The 13,841-nt window shown below is 52.7% G+C and overlaps 1 protein-coding gene across 2 annotated transcripts; it reads right to left on the minus strand.

The window, feature by feature from the left end:
* Nucleotides 1-2,205: 2,205 nt before the first annotated feature.
* QTRT1 (queuine tRNA-ribosyltransferase catalytic subunit 1) lies at nt 2,206-13,788 on the minus strand. 2 transcript variants are annotated; one of them, XM_009193483.4, is made up of 10 exons: nt 13,498-13,788; nt 13,190-13,258; nt 12,953-13,091; nt 8,331-8,409; nt 8,096-8,211; nt 3,288-3,426; nt 2,953-2,954; nt 2,714-2,823; nt 2,541-2,628; nt 2,206-2,463 (listed from the first exon to the last, which is right to left on the minus strand). In XM_009193483.4, the coding sequence occupies exons 1-9, from the start codon at nt 13,765-13,767 to the stop codon at nt 2,554-2,556; spliced, it is 999 nt and encodes a 332-aa protein (XP_009191747.1). In that variant the 5' UTR covers nt 13,768-13,788; the 3' UTR covers nt 2,206-2,463; nt 2,541-2,553. The 2 variants fall into 2 exon arrangements, with proteins under 2 accessions (XP_009191747.1, XP_003914951.2); XM_003914902.5 differs by having other exon boundaries at nt 2,953-3,028; nt 13,498-13,786.
* Between the last annotated feature and the right edge of the window lie 53 nt (nt 13,789-13,841).

The raw sequence follows: 13,841 nt of genomic DNA on the forward strand, positions 1-13,841 counted from the left end.
TGGAGTACAGTGGTGCAATCTTGGCTCACTGCAACATCCATGTCCTGGGTTCAAGTGATTCTCCTGCCTCAGCCTCCAGAGTAGCTGGGACTACAAGCACGTGCCGCTACACCCAGCAAATTTTTGTATTTTTAGTAGAGATGGGATTTCACCGTGTTGGCCAGGCTGGTCTCAAACTCTTTGACTTCAAGTGATCCGCCCGCCCACTTGGCCTCCCAAAGTGCTGGGATTATAGGTGTAAGCCACTGCGCCTGGCCTACTTTTTCCATTTCAAAAACTTCATTTTTGAAGAGCACTGGTTTTTGTTTTTGAGACAGAGTCTCACTCCGTTGCCCAGCCTGGAGTGCAGTGGTGCAATTGCGGCTCATTACAGCCTCAACCTCCTGAGCTTCAGCGATCCTCCCACCTCAGCTTCCTCAGTAGCTGGGAACACAGATGCACACCACCTGTATTTTTTTTTTTTTTTTTTTTGAGACGGAGTCTCGCTCTGTCGCCCAGGCTGGAGTGCAGTGGCCGGATCTCAGCTCACTGCAAGCTCCGCCTCCCGGGTTTACGCCATTCTCCTGCCTCAGCCTCCCGTGTAGCTGGGACTACAGGCGCCGGCCACCGCGCCCGGCTAGGTTTTTTTGTATTTTTTAGTAGAGACGGGGTTTCACCGCGTTAGCCAGGATGGTCTCGATCTCCTGACCTCGTGATCCGCCCGTCTCGGCCTCCCAAAGTGCTGGGATTACAGGCTTGAGCCACCGCGCCCGGCACACCTGTATTTTTTGTAAAGATGGAGTTTTGTCATGTTGCCCGGGCTGGTGAAGATCACTAGTTCTGTAACTGATCATATCTGGCTTAGATCCTGGACCTGTTTATCTACTGATTACCATGGTCTGAATGTCTATAGACCAGCCCCTACCCGCTCACCCACCACACCAAGATTAATGTGTGGAAACATAATTCCCCAACATGATGGTAATTGGAGGTGGGGCCTTTGGAAGGCGATTAGGTGATTAGGTGAATGGGATTTGTGCCCTTATGTATTTTTTTTCTTTTCACAAACCTGCTCAGTGTCTCTGTGTGCCCTTATAAAAGAGACCCCAGAGAGCTGCCTTCCGCTACATGAGATTAGAGAAAAGATCGCCATCTAGGAAGTTTGCCATCAACAGACACTGAATCTGCTGGTACCTTGATCTTGAATTTCCCAACCTCTAGAACTGTGATAAATCAATTTCTGTTGTTTACAGCCACCCAGTTGATGGTATTTTGTTATATATAGCAGCCAGAACGGACTAAGAAAGTGACAGTGACCATGTAACTTCATTCCTCTGCACCTCAGTGTCCTCCTCTGTAAAATTGAATACGACTGACTGTACATGCAACATTAAGTTGCAAGAATAATCAACTTGATGATTATAGACCTGGCGTGGCAGCTCCAGATCGAGGCTACAGTGAGCCATGTTTGAACCAATGCACTCCAGCCTGGATGACAAAGCGAGACAGTCTCAAAAAAAAAAAAAAAAAAAAAAGAGGCTGGGCACTGTGGTTCACGCCTGTAATCACGCTTTGGGAGGCTGAGGCAGGCAGATCACTTGAGGTCAGGAGTTTAAGACCAGTCTGGCCAACATGGTGAAATCCCATCTCTATTAAAAATACAAAAATTAGCTGGGCATGGTGGCACACACCTGTAGTCTCAGCTACTGGGGAGGCTGAGGCAGGAGAATCGTTTGAACCTGGGAGGCAGAGGTTGCAGTGAGCAGAGATCCCACCACGGCACTCCAGTCTGGGTGACAGAGCGAGACTCAGTCTCAGAAAAAAAAAAAATAAGAAAAAAAAAAAATAAGAGATTAAGCCTCATATCCATGAGTCAGACTAGGAGTGTATGCCTTAAAGTCAAGATACCATTTCTTTGATGGTGATGATCTTGGGCAAGTTCCCTCCCTTCTCTGGGCCTGCTTCCTCAGCTGCGAAAAAGGAGAGGCCAACAGTACCTCCCTCCAAGGTGGTTGGGGGGCCTGGGCCCCAGGAAGCAGGTGGCAGCTCTCACTCTAGGGGCATGCCCCACACGCTGGGCACTGGCAGGTGGTTTCCAGCTATCCGCTGCTGCCACAGTGATGTGTTATGATTGGTGACAAGGGGAGATATTCCACTGCAGTGACGCTCAGACCGAGAGGGGGACCCAGACAGGCCACCTCCCCAAAAAGACACAGACACACTCTGTAAGTTACAATAAAAAAAAAACCTTCCAAAAAGAAATCCTCCAATATCTTCCGGCCCCTCCCTCCCTCTCTCCCTCCCTCTCTCCCTCCCTCTCCCAATGCCAGGTCAGCCCAGTGTGATTCCCACAGAGGCCAGAGCATCGGTGGCCCAGGTGGGACAGAGGGTGGGATCCCCGTACATGGTGCCCATGAAGTCCCGCACGAAGTCCGGAAAGCGCTTCTCCACAATGCTGGTGCGGACGGCGCTCATGAGCTGCAGCTGCGGGGAGGGGCGGTCAGCGTGGGGCATATGCACCTAGGACACCCCCACCCGCCCTGCCCCAGGCGCTGGCTCACCTGGTAGGCGATATTATGGACCGTGAGGTGGTGCAGTGCGGCCGTGTTGTCGCTGTGCAGCAGTGCGTGCAGGAAGGCGCGGCTGTGCCTGTCGAGCGGCAGGGGACAGCTCAGCACAGCCGGGCCCTGTCCCCTCCATGCCCTGCCCCAGCTCCCAGTACCATCCTGCCTACTTTTGGCACGTGGGGCAGGTGCACTCCGGGTTTATGGGGCCGAAGTCCTTCTCGAACACCTTCCTCCTCAACTGCAGGTTCCCAGTAGGCACCAGGGCAGAGCCAAAGCGCTGCGGAAGAGGAAGAGCGGGAAAGGGGGTCACCCAGGGCTTCATTCTCCCCATCCCCCCAACCCCTAACTTTGCCTCCCTAGTCCCCCACCCATCTCCCACCCTGACCTCCTTCTGCCAGAGCCTCACCGCTGTCCGTGTGGGGAAGACGCAGTCGAACATGTCACATCCAAGAGCCACGCAGACTACCAGATCAGTGGCATAGCTGGGGTTGCAGCCATGGCGGGAGGGGGCAAAGAACCTCAGGGGCTTCCCAGGACCCTCCCAACCCTCACACTGCCCCAGACTGGGCCATATTCCCTCAGAATGGGACATATTCCCCAAGGGACAGCCATGTCTTCCTAGTCTCCTCAGATCAGAGCTGTGTCCGTTTCCCCCAAATGCCACCCCCCCAAGCAGGGCAGGGGGTCCCCAGGAATCCACTCCCCACAGGTAGGTCTCCGGCTCCCCTATCCACAACATACCCGACCCCCATCAGGTATCGGGGCTTATCCTTTGGCAGCCGAGAGGTGCTCAGCGCCACCATCCGCCAGAACTGCGACTTGCTCTCACCCCCACTCAGGCCCCCGATGGCGAAGCCAGGCACGTCCCGCTTGGTCATCTCTGAGGGTACAGGGTAAAGTGAGGGCTACAGAAAAGGAAATGTGCCTGGTCTACAATCCCAGAACAGACCCTGCCCAGACTTCCAGAGTCGCTCAGGGAGAGAGTCAGAGAAACAGACAGACAGAGAGACAGATAGAGGCAGAGGCAGAGACGGAGACGGAGAGGGAGATGGAGGAGAGGGTCCATCAGTCTGTCTGTCTGTCTAGGGGCTGGGACTGCTGCTGATCTCAGCTAACATTTATTGAGTGCCTGCTGTATGCAAGACCCTTTTCTTCAGTCCTCAGAAGAGGCACAGCCCACAGTCCCTCAGCTAAAACTGTTGGAAGCAGATGTGTTTCGGAATTCGGAATTTTCCGGATTTGAGAACAGTAAATGTCCCACATGCTGAGTAACAACAGCTGTCAGGTCAGGCACAGTGGCTCACACCTGTAATCTCAGCACTGTGGGAGGCCGAGGCAAGCAGATCACTTGAAGTCTGGTGTTCAAGACCAATCTGGCCAACATGGTGAAACCCTGCCTCTACTAAAAACACGAGAAGTAGCCAGGCATGGTGGTGCATGCCTGTGGTCCCAGTTACTCAGAATGCTGAGGCAGGAGAATCGCTTGAACCTGGGAGGCGGAGGTTGCAGTGAGCCAAGATCTCGCCACTGCACTCCAGCCTGGGCAACAGAGCGAGATTCTGTCTCAAAAAAGAAAGAAAGAAAAAGGACCGGGTGCAGTGGCTCACGCCTGTAATCCCAGCACTTTGGGAGGCCAAGGCAGGCAGATTAGAAGGTCAGGAGTTCGAAAGCAGGCTGACCAAGGTGGTGAAACCCTGTCTCTACTAAAAATATGAAAATTAGCTGGGCATGGCCGGGCACGGTGGCTCACGCCTGTAATCCCAGCACTTTGGGAGGCCGAGGAGGGCGGATCACGAGGTCAGGAGATCAAGACCGTTCTGGCTCACACGGTGAAACCCCATCTCTACTAAAAACACAAAAAATTAGCCAGGCATGGTCGCGGGCACCTGTAGTCCCAGCTACTCGGGAGGCTGAGGCAGGAGAATGGTGTGAACCCGGGAGGCGGAGCTCGCAGTGAGCCAAGATCGCGCCACTGCACTCCAGCCAGGGCGACAGAGCGAAACTCCGTCTCAAAAAAAAAATTAGTCCAGCGTGGTGATGGGTACCTGTAGTCCCAGCTACACAGGAGACTGAGGCAGGATAATCGCTTGAACCCGGGAGGCGGAGGTTGCGGTGAGCTGACATCACCCCACTGCACTCCAGCCTGGGCGACAGAGCGAGACTCCATCTCAAAAACAAAACAAAACAACAACAAAAAAACACCCCCCAAAAACACCCAATAGCCTGTCATCAAACACTGTAATATTTGTGCAACAAGATATGTGAAGACTTGGTGGGGGAAGGGGAGTGAGAGCATTAGGACAAATACATAACACATGCAGGGCTTAAAACCTAGATGACGGGTTGATGTGTACAGGAAACCACCATGGCACATATACAGCTATGTAACAAACCTGCACGTTCTGTACATGTATTCCAGAACTTAAATTTGTTTTTTTGAGACAGAGTCTTGCTCTGTCACCCAGGCTGGAGTGCAGTGGCCGGATCTCAGCTCACTGCAAGCTCTGCCTCCCAGGTTTACGCCATTCTCCTGCCTCAGCCTCCTGAGTAGCTGGGACTACAGGCTCCCGCCACCTCGCCCGGCTAGTTTTTTGTATTTTTTAGTAGAGACGGGGTTTCACCGTGTTAGCCAGGATGGTCTCGATCTCCTGACCTCGTGATCCGCCCGTCTCGGCCTCCCAAAGTGCTGGGATTACAGGCTTGAGCCACCGCGCCCGGCCTTTTTTTTTTTTTTGAGATGGAGTTTTACTCTTGTTGCCCAGGCTGGAGTGCAGTGGCGCAATCTTGGCTCACTTCAACCTTCGCCTCCCGGATTCACGTGATTCTCGTGCCTCAGCCCCCTGAGTAGCTGGGATTACAGTCGCCTGCCACCATGCCCGGCTAATTTTCTGTATTTTTAATAGAGACAGGGTTCTGCCATGTTGGGCAGGTTGGTCTCAAACTTCTGACCTCAGGGGATCCGCCCACCTTGGCCTCCCAAAGTGCCGGGATTACAGGCATGAGCCACCACACCCGGCCAAAGTAAAATTTAAAAAATAAAAATAGGCTGGGAGCGTGGCTCACGCCTGTAATCCTAGCACTTTGGGAGGCCACGGCGGGTGGATCATGAGGTCAGTAGTTAGAGACCAGTCTGGCCAACTTGGTGAAACCCCGTCTCTACTAAAAATACAAAAATTAGCCAGGCATGGTGGTGGGTGCCTGTAATCCCAGCTACTCGGGAGGCTGAAGCAGGAGAATTGCTTGAAACCAGAAGGCAGAGGTTGCAGTGAGCCGAGATGGCGCCACTGCACTCCAGCCTAGACAACAAGAACGAAATTCCATCTTGAAAAGTAAAAAATAGGCCGGGTGCGGTGGCTCAAGCCTGTAATCCCAGCACTTTAGGAGGCTGAGACGGGCGGATCACGAGGTCAGGAGATCAAGACCATCCTGGCTAACACGGTGAAACCCTGTCCCTACTAAAAAATACAAAAAACTGGCCGGGTGAGGTGATGTGCGCCTGTAGTCCCAGCTACTCGGGAGGCTGAGGCAGGAGAATGATGTGAACCCGGGAGGTAGAGCTCGCAGTGAGCTGAGATCCGGCCACTGCACTCCAGCCTGGGTGACAGAGCGAGAATCCGTCTCAAAAAAAAAAGGAAAAAATAAATAAAAATAAAAATATGTGAAGACTTATAACAACTGGGATAAAAAAATGAGAGATCCAGGTTAGCGATGAAATGAGTTGCAAATTTTTTAGGGCATTCTAAGTTTTTTCTTTTTTCTTTTTTTTTTTTTTTGAGACAGGGTCTCACTGTGTTGCCCAGACTGCAGTACAGTGGTGTCATTATAGCTCACTGCAGCCACCAACCTCTGGGCTCAAGTGATCCTCCCTCCTCAGCCTCCCAAGTATCTAGGATGACAGGCATGCACTCCCATGCTTGCGTGCTAATTTTCTTTTTTTCTTTTTTTTTTTGAGACAGATTCTTGCTCTGTCGCCCAGGCTGGAGTGCAGTGACATGATCTCAGCTCACTGTAACCTCCACCTCCTGGGTTCAAGCTCTCAGCCTCCTGAGTAGCTAGGATTATAGGTACCCAGCACCATGCCTGGCGAATTTTTATATTTTTAGTAGAGACAGGGTTTCACCATGCTGGTCAGGCTGGTCTCGAACTCCTGGCCTCGTGATCTGCCTGCCTTGGCCTCAAAGTACTGGGATTACAGGCGTGAGCCAGCGCACCTGGCCCAATTCTCTTTTTTTAGAGACAGGATCTCGCTATGTCACCCAGACTGGTCTCAAACGCCTGGCCGTAAGCAATCCGCTTGCCATGGCCTCCTAAAGTGCTGGGATTCCAGTGTGAGCTATGGCACCAGGCCAATGTTCTGGATTTTATTTATTTATTTTTTTTTTGAGACGGAGTCTCGCTCTGCCACCCAGGCTGGAGTGCAGTGGCCAGATCTCGGCTCACTGCAAGCTCCGCCTCCCGGGTTTACGCCATTCTCCTGCCTCAGCCTCCTGAGTAGCGGGGACTACAGGCGCCCGCCACCTCGCCCGGCTAGTTTTTTGTATTTTTTAGTAGAGACAGGGTTTCACCGTGTCAGCCAGGATGGTCTCGATCTCCTGACCTCGTGATCCGCCCGTCTCGGCCTCCCAAAGTGCTGGGATTACAGGCTTGAGCCACCGCGCCCGGCCTGTTCTGGATTTTAGACTTTCGCTCTGAGGACCTGGATGACAGAGAAGGGGCTGCAGAATTGTACTATTGTTCAACTTGCCTGAAACAAGAAGAAATTGGGGTCTGCAGGGCTTAAACCACTAGTCCAAGGCCACATATGCCAAAGGCTGGACTCAAACCTGGGTCTGGCCTCCAGGCCAGACTGCACTCCAGCTCACTGCACTCCAGCATGAGCAACAGAGTAAGACCCTGTCTCAAAAATAAATAAATAGGACGGGCACGGTGGCTCACGCCTGTAATCCCAGCACTTTGGGAAGCCAAGGTGGGTGAATCACAAGGTCCGGAGTTTGAGACCAGCCTGGCCAATATGGTGAAACCCCGTCTCTACTAAAAATACAAAAACTAGCCAGGCGAGGTGGCGGGCGCCTGTAGTCCCAGCTACTCGGGAGGCTAGGGCAGGAGAATAGCTTAAACCCGGGAGGCGGAGGTTGCAGTGAGCCGAGATCGCGCCACTGCACTCCAGCCTGGGTGACGGTGGAAGACTCCATCTTAAAAAAAAAAAAAAAAAAAGGAAAATAAATAAATAAATAAATAGGCTGGGCGAGGTAGCTCATGACTATAATCCCAGCACTTTGGGAGGCCGAGGAGGGTGGATCACCTGAGACTCCATCTCAAAAATAAAACAAAAACAAACAAACAAAAAAACCAGAAGACTATTAACTACTGGAATCACGGCCATTCTCTCAATACATTCTACTGCACGTGGCCTGAGAGCCTTCGCTTCGGCTATTTTTTTCTAGCACAGTGCCCTTCCACCCATTAGCCATCCAGTTCCACCACGTGCCAAGCCCATGTGGGGACCTCCTCGATGGCCAAGCCCTGGGTCTGCCAGCGCACGGCTCTACCTTCAAGGCAGGTGGCCCGGAGATCTGCGTCCAGCCCACCCTGGATAATGGCGAAGAGGTTCTGCTTGTCCGGCTGCTGATGGGCTGCAATGCACCGGTCCAGCCAGCGGATTGACCTGCAACAGGGCCCCAGTCACAAGCCCCAGGGGCCTGGTGAGGGGGTAGGAGACAAGGCTACAGGGACCAGGATCCCCTCCCCCCACACATCGCCCACATGCACACAGCATGTACACACCTGTACATGGCCTCCTCCACACGTGGCCCAGTCACGGTGCTGCTGACCACGTCATCCAGCTGCATGATGATGTCCGAGCCTGATGGTGAGATGGGGGCAACATCACTGGGAAAGCCCGCAGTGCTTGGGGAAAGCCTCCTATCACATGGGTTCAAGTTGGACTTCCCCAAGAGCATCCCCCCATTCCCCGTCTTGCTAACTCCCACGTGGCTTTCCCAGTCTGTTCATACAACAGCCAGAAGGAGCTTTACAAAATGTGCCTTTGTTCCTGTCTCTCCCCAGCTTAAAATCCTATCCTGTTACACAAAATAAAATCCTAAAATGTACAAAGGGATTCCTTGCTATGTGGCGTGCCACAGCAAGACCAGGAAACCAAACTTCCATGAGCAGGGCTTTGCTGGCTGGGCGCGGTGACTAGGCCTATAATTCCAGCACTTGGGACACCGAGGCAGGCAGACTATCTGAGGTCAGCAGTTCAAGACCAGCCTGGCCAACATGGTGAAACCCCATCTCTCCTAAAAACACAAAAATTAGCCAGGTGTGATGGTACGTGCCTGTAGTCCCAGGGCTTGGAAGGCAGAGACAGGAGAATCGCATGAATCTGGGAGACGGAGGTTGTAGTGAGCCAAGACTGTGCCACTACACTTCAGCCTGGATGACAGATCAAGGCTGTGTCAAAAAAAAAAAAAAAAAAAGATTAAAAAAAAAAGCCGGGTGCAGTGGCTCACGCCTGTCATCCCAGCACTTTGGAAGGCTGACCCAGGTGGATCATTTGAGGTCAGGAGTTCGAGACCAGCCTGGCCAACGTGGTGAAACCCCATCTCTACCAAAAATACAAAAATTAGCAGGACGTGGTGGTATATGCCTGTAATCCCAGGTACTCAAGAGGCTGAGGCAGGATAATCGCTTGAACCCAGGAGGCGGAGGTTGCAGTGAGCTGAAATCACACCACTGTACTCCAGCCTGGGCAACAGAGCGAGACGCAGTCTCAAAAAGAAAAATAAAATAAAGTGCTAAGATTATAGGCATGAGTCACTGCGCACAGCATAGTGGTTTAGTGACATAAAATGAAACCTGATGACCTATAATCCACACACTTTGGAAGGCCCAGGCAGAAGGATCACTTGAGCCCAGGAGTTCGAGACCGGCCTGGGCAACACAGAGAGACCCTATCTCCATTATTAAGAAAATAAACAGGCCAGGCACAGTGGCTCAAGCCTGTAATCCCAGCACTTTGGGAGGCCAAGACGGGCGGATCACGAGGTCAGGAGATCAAGACCATCCTGGCTAACACGGTGAAACCCCGTCTCTACTAAAAAATACAAAAAACTAGCAGGGCAAGGTGGCAGGCGCCTATAGTCCCAGCTACTCGGGAGGCTGAGGCAGGAGAATGGCGTGAATCCGGGAGGCGGAGCTTGCAGTGAGCCGAGATCCGGCCACTGCACTCCAGCCTGGGTGATGGAGCGAGACTCCGTCTCAAAAAAAAGAAAAAAAAAGAAAAGAAACAGATGAAACAAATTAAAATAAAAAAGAACAGGCCAGGCGTGGTGGCTCGCGCCTGTAATCCCAGCGCTTTGGGAGGCCAAGGCGGGCCAATCACTTGAGATCAGGAGTTCGAGACCACCCTGGCCAACATGGTAAAACTCTGTCTCTATGACAAACGCAAAAATTAGCCGGACATGGTGGCGTGCACCTGAAGTCCCAGCTACTCAGGAGGCTGAGGCAGGAGAATTGCTTGAACCTGGGAAGCAGAGGTTGCAATGAGCCGAGATCACGCCACAGTACTCTAGTCTGGGTGACAGCAAGATTCGGTCTCAAAAAAGAAAAAAAGGGGCCAGGCACGGTGGCTCACACCTGTAATTCCAGCACTTTGGGAGGCCAAGGACCAGCCTGGCCAACATGGTGAAACCCCATCTCTACTAAAAATATAAAAACTAGCCGGGTGTGGTGGTGGGCGCCTGTAATCCCAGCTACTCAGGAGGCTGAGGCAGGAGAATTGCTTGAACCCAGAAGACAAAGGCTGCAGCCAACACAGTGCCACTGCACTCCGGCCTTGGCAAAAGAGACTCTGTCTCAAAAAAAAAAAGAAACAAGAAAAAATGGGCGGGGCGTGGCGGCTCATGCCTGTAATCCCAGCACTTTGAGAGGCCGAGGTGGGTGGATCACGAGGTCAGCAGATCGAGACCATCCTGGCAAACATGGTGAAACCCCGTCTCTACTAAAAATACAAAAAAAATTAGCCGGGTGTGGTGGCGGGCACCTGTAGTCCCAGCTACTCGGGAGGCTGAGGCAGGAGAATGGCATGAACCCAGAAGGCGGAGCTTACAGTTAGCTGAAATGGTGCCACTGCACTCCAGCCTGGGCAACAGAGCAAGACGCCATCTCAAAAAAAAAAAAAAAGAAAGAAAGAAAAAATGGGGGCCGGGTGTGTTGGCTCACGCCTGTAATCCCAGCACTTTGGGAGGCCGAGGCGGGCAGATCGCTTGAGGTCAGGATTGAGACCAGCCTGGCCAACATGGTGAAACCCTGTCTCTACTAAAAATACAAAAAACTAGCTGGGCGTGGTGGCGTGCACCTGTAATCCCAGCTACTTAGGGGGCTGAGGAGAATTGCTTGAGGCCAGGAGGCAGAGGTTGCAGTGACCTGAGATTGTGCCACTGTACTCTAGCCAGGGTGACAGAGTGACACTCTGTCTTAAAATAATAAATAAAAAGGCCGGGCGCGGTGGCTCACGCCTGTAATCCCAGCACTTTGGGAGGCCGAGGCGGGCGGATCACAAGGTCAGGAGATCGAGACCACGGTGAAACCCCGTCTCTACTAAAAATACAAAAAATTAGCCGGGCGCGGTTGTGGGCGCCTGTAGTCCCAGCTACTCGGGAGGCTGAGCCAGGAGAATGGCCGGAACCCGGGAGGCGGAGCTTGCAGTGAGCCGAGATCGCGACACTGCACTCCAGCCTGGGCGACAGCGGGAGACTTCGTCTCCAAAAAACAAAAAAATAAATAAATAAAATAATAATAATTAATAAAAATAAATAAACATAAAAAAATAAACTTACAGGCCAGGCACGGTGGCTCACGCCTGTAATCCCAGCACTTTGGGGGGCCAAGATGGGTAGATCACTTGAGGTCAGGAGTTTGTAACCAGCCTGGTCAACATGGTGAAACCCCATCTCTACAGAAAATACAAAAATTAGCTGGGTGTGGTAGCGGGCACTTGTAATCCCAGCTACTCGGGAGGCTAAGGCAGGAGAATTGCTTGAACCAGGAGGCAGCTGTTGCAGTGAGTCGTGATTGCACCTAGGCCTCCCAAAGTGCTGGGATTACAGGCAAGAGCCACTGCACCCAGTCCGGGGCTTCTTTTCTAATAGGGGCTTTTGTTATAGGGGCGTCAGTCATGAATCTAAGAAGAAAAAATATTTCTTCCTCCCTACAGCATCAATTTATTAGAATGATGAGGGGAAGAGAGGTGTTGACCCTATGTTGCCGTGGTTCTTTACAAGGTTGAGAAAATGTTAACCGTCTTTATCAAGAAATGGGGATACTGGGCCGGGTGTAGTGGCTCACATCTATAATCCCAGAACTCTGGGAGGCTGAAGCAGGTGAATCACCTGAGGTTAGGAGTTTGAGACCAGCCTGGCCAACATAGTGAAACCCCGTCTCTACGAAAAATACAAAAACTAGCTGGGCATAGTGGCAAGCAGTTGTAATTCCAGCTACTCAGCAGGCTGAGGCAGGAGAATCACTCAAACCCAGGAGGTGGAGGTTGCAGTGAGCAGAGATCACACCATTGCACTCCAGCCTGTGTGACTCTGTCTCAAAAAAAAAAAAAAGGCCAGGCGTGGTGGCTCACGCCTGTAATCCCAGCACTTTGGGAGGCCGAGGCAGGTGGATCACCTGAGCTCAGGAGTTCGAGACTAGCCTGACCAACATGGAGAAACCCCATCTCTACTAAAAATACAAAATTAGCCGAGCGTTGTGGCGCACGCCTGTAATCCCAGCTATTTGGGAGGCTGAGTCAGGAGAATCGCTTGAACCTGGGAGGCAGAGGTTGCGGTGAGCCGAGATCGCACCACTGTACTCCAGCCTGGGCAACAAGAGCGAAACTCCTCCTCAAAAAAAAAAAAAAAGGAAGGATATTGAGGATATGGGAGGAGCCTAATGCCTCCCCAATCCTCTTGTTGCCACCATTATTTCAACAGGTATTTGTACAATTAATTTGTTTTTTAAATTTATTTTTTTGGTAGAGACAGGGCCTCCCTGTATTGCCCAAGCTGGTCTCCAACTCCCGGCCTCCAGTTATCTTCCCACCTCAGTTTCCCAAATTGCTGGGATTACAGGCATGAGCTTCTACATCCGGTCTTAATTTGCTGAGAGAAAAATTGCAATAATAATACTTAAGCTACTACATGGCTGGCATGGAGATTTACGACATCATCTCATATGTACTTGTCAACAATTCTACCAAAGACCTGCTACTATTTACCCCCGCTTTGAGTTGGTTCAACTGAAGCTCAGCGAGGAGTGACCTGCTCAAAGCCACACAACACCTAAAGAACAGGCCCTGTGTCACCTTCACCCCCTGACAGACAGGGTAAGGGGGCGGCTCCCCAGGGTCCTCTCACCCAGCGCGTTCTGGATCTGCACGGATTTCTCCGGGCTCAGCAGGGTCTCACTGCCGTCGTAGGGAGAGCGGAAGCGGACGCCCTCCTCCGTCACCTCCGACAGAGACACCAGTGACACCATCTGGAAACCGCCGCTGTCCTAAGGGAAACCCCACCGCAAGGCTGTCAGGGGGTGGAGATGGGGGACCCCTCACTCCAGAGAAGCGCCCTAGGACGCCGGCTCTCTCCTCAGCTCACCGTTAGCAGATTATGTGGCCAATTCATGAAGCCGTGGAGACCGTTGGCTTTCTGGATCAGTTCGGGTCCCTGGGTTGATAGAAGAAAGTGTCAGGTTAGGAGTGACAGCGTCCCTGGGGGCCCTTCTTGAGAGACAGAGCTGGCCACCTTTAGTCCCCGCTGCTCTTTCACGCCCAGCACAAGGCCTGGTCATGCGGGGGCGCTCAATACGGCTGGTCGATTGACTTTGGGAGGAGTGTCCGGGCCTGGAGGACGCTCCATGGCTCCCCACGCCTCGCCGCCTCCCCGCGCGGGCAGAGCCCACCCACCGGCCTTAGACCCAGATGGTAGGTATTGCCCAGGCAGATGCGGCAACCCAGAGCGTCCAGCTGCTCTGTCGTGATGCCCTTCATGGTGGCCTGCGTGCCCACTGGCATGAACACAGGAGTTGCCACTGTCCCATGAGGCAGCCGCAGCTCGCCTGCCCGGGCCCTGGAGCGGCTGCATTCGGCCACCAGCCGCATGATCCGTGGGGCCGACTCCAGGGAAGCCTGGGTGGCTACTCCCGCCATCTTGACTGTCGGGACCACGTGGGCCATACCACACAGTGGGCGGCGCCATGTTGGCTGCTGTCACGTGACAGCGCGACCCCGTTCTGGAGCCCGGGAAAGCG

This window comes from Papio anubis, chromosome 20, assembly GCF_008728515.1.
Source record: "Papio anubis isolate 15944 chromosome 20, Panubis1.0, whole genome shotgun sequence".
Lineage (NCBI taxonomy): Eukaryota > Metazoa > Chordata > Mammalia > Primates > Cercopithecidae > Papio > Papio anubis.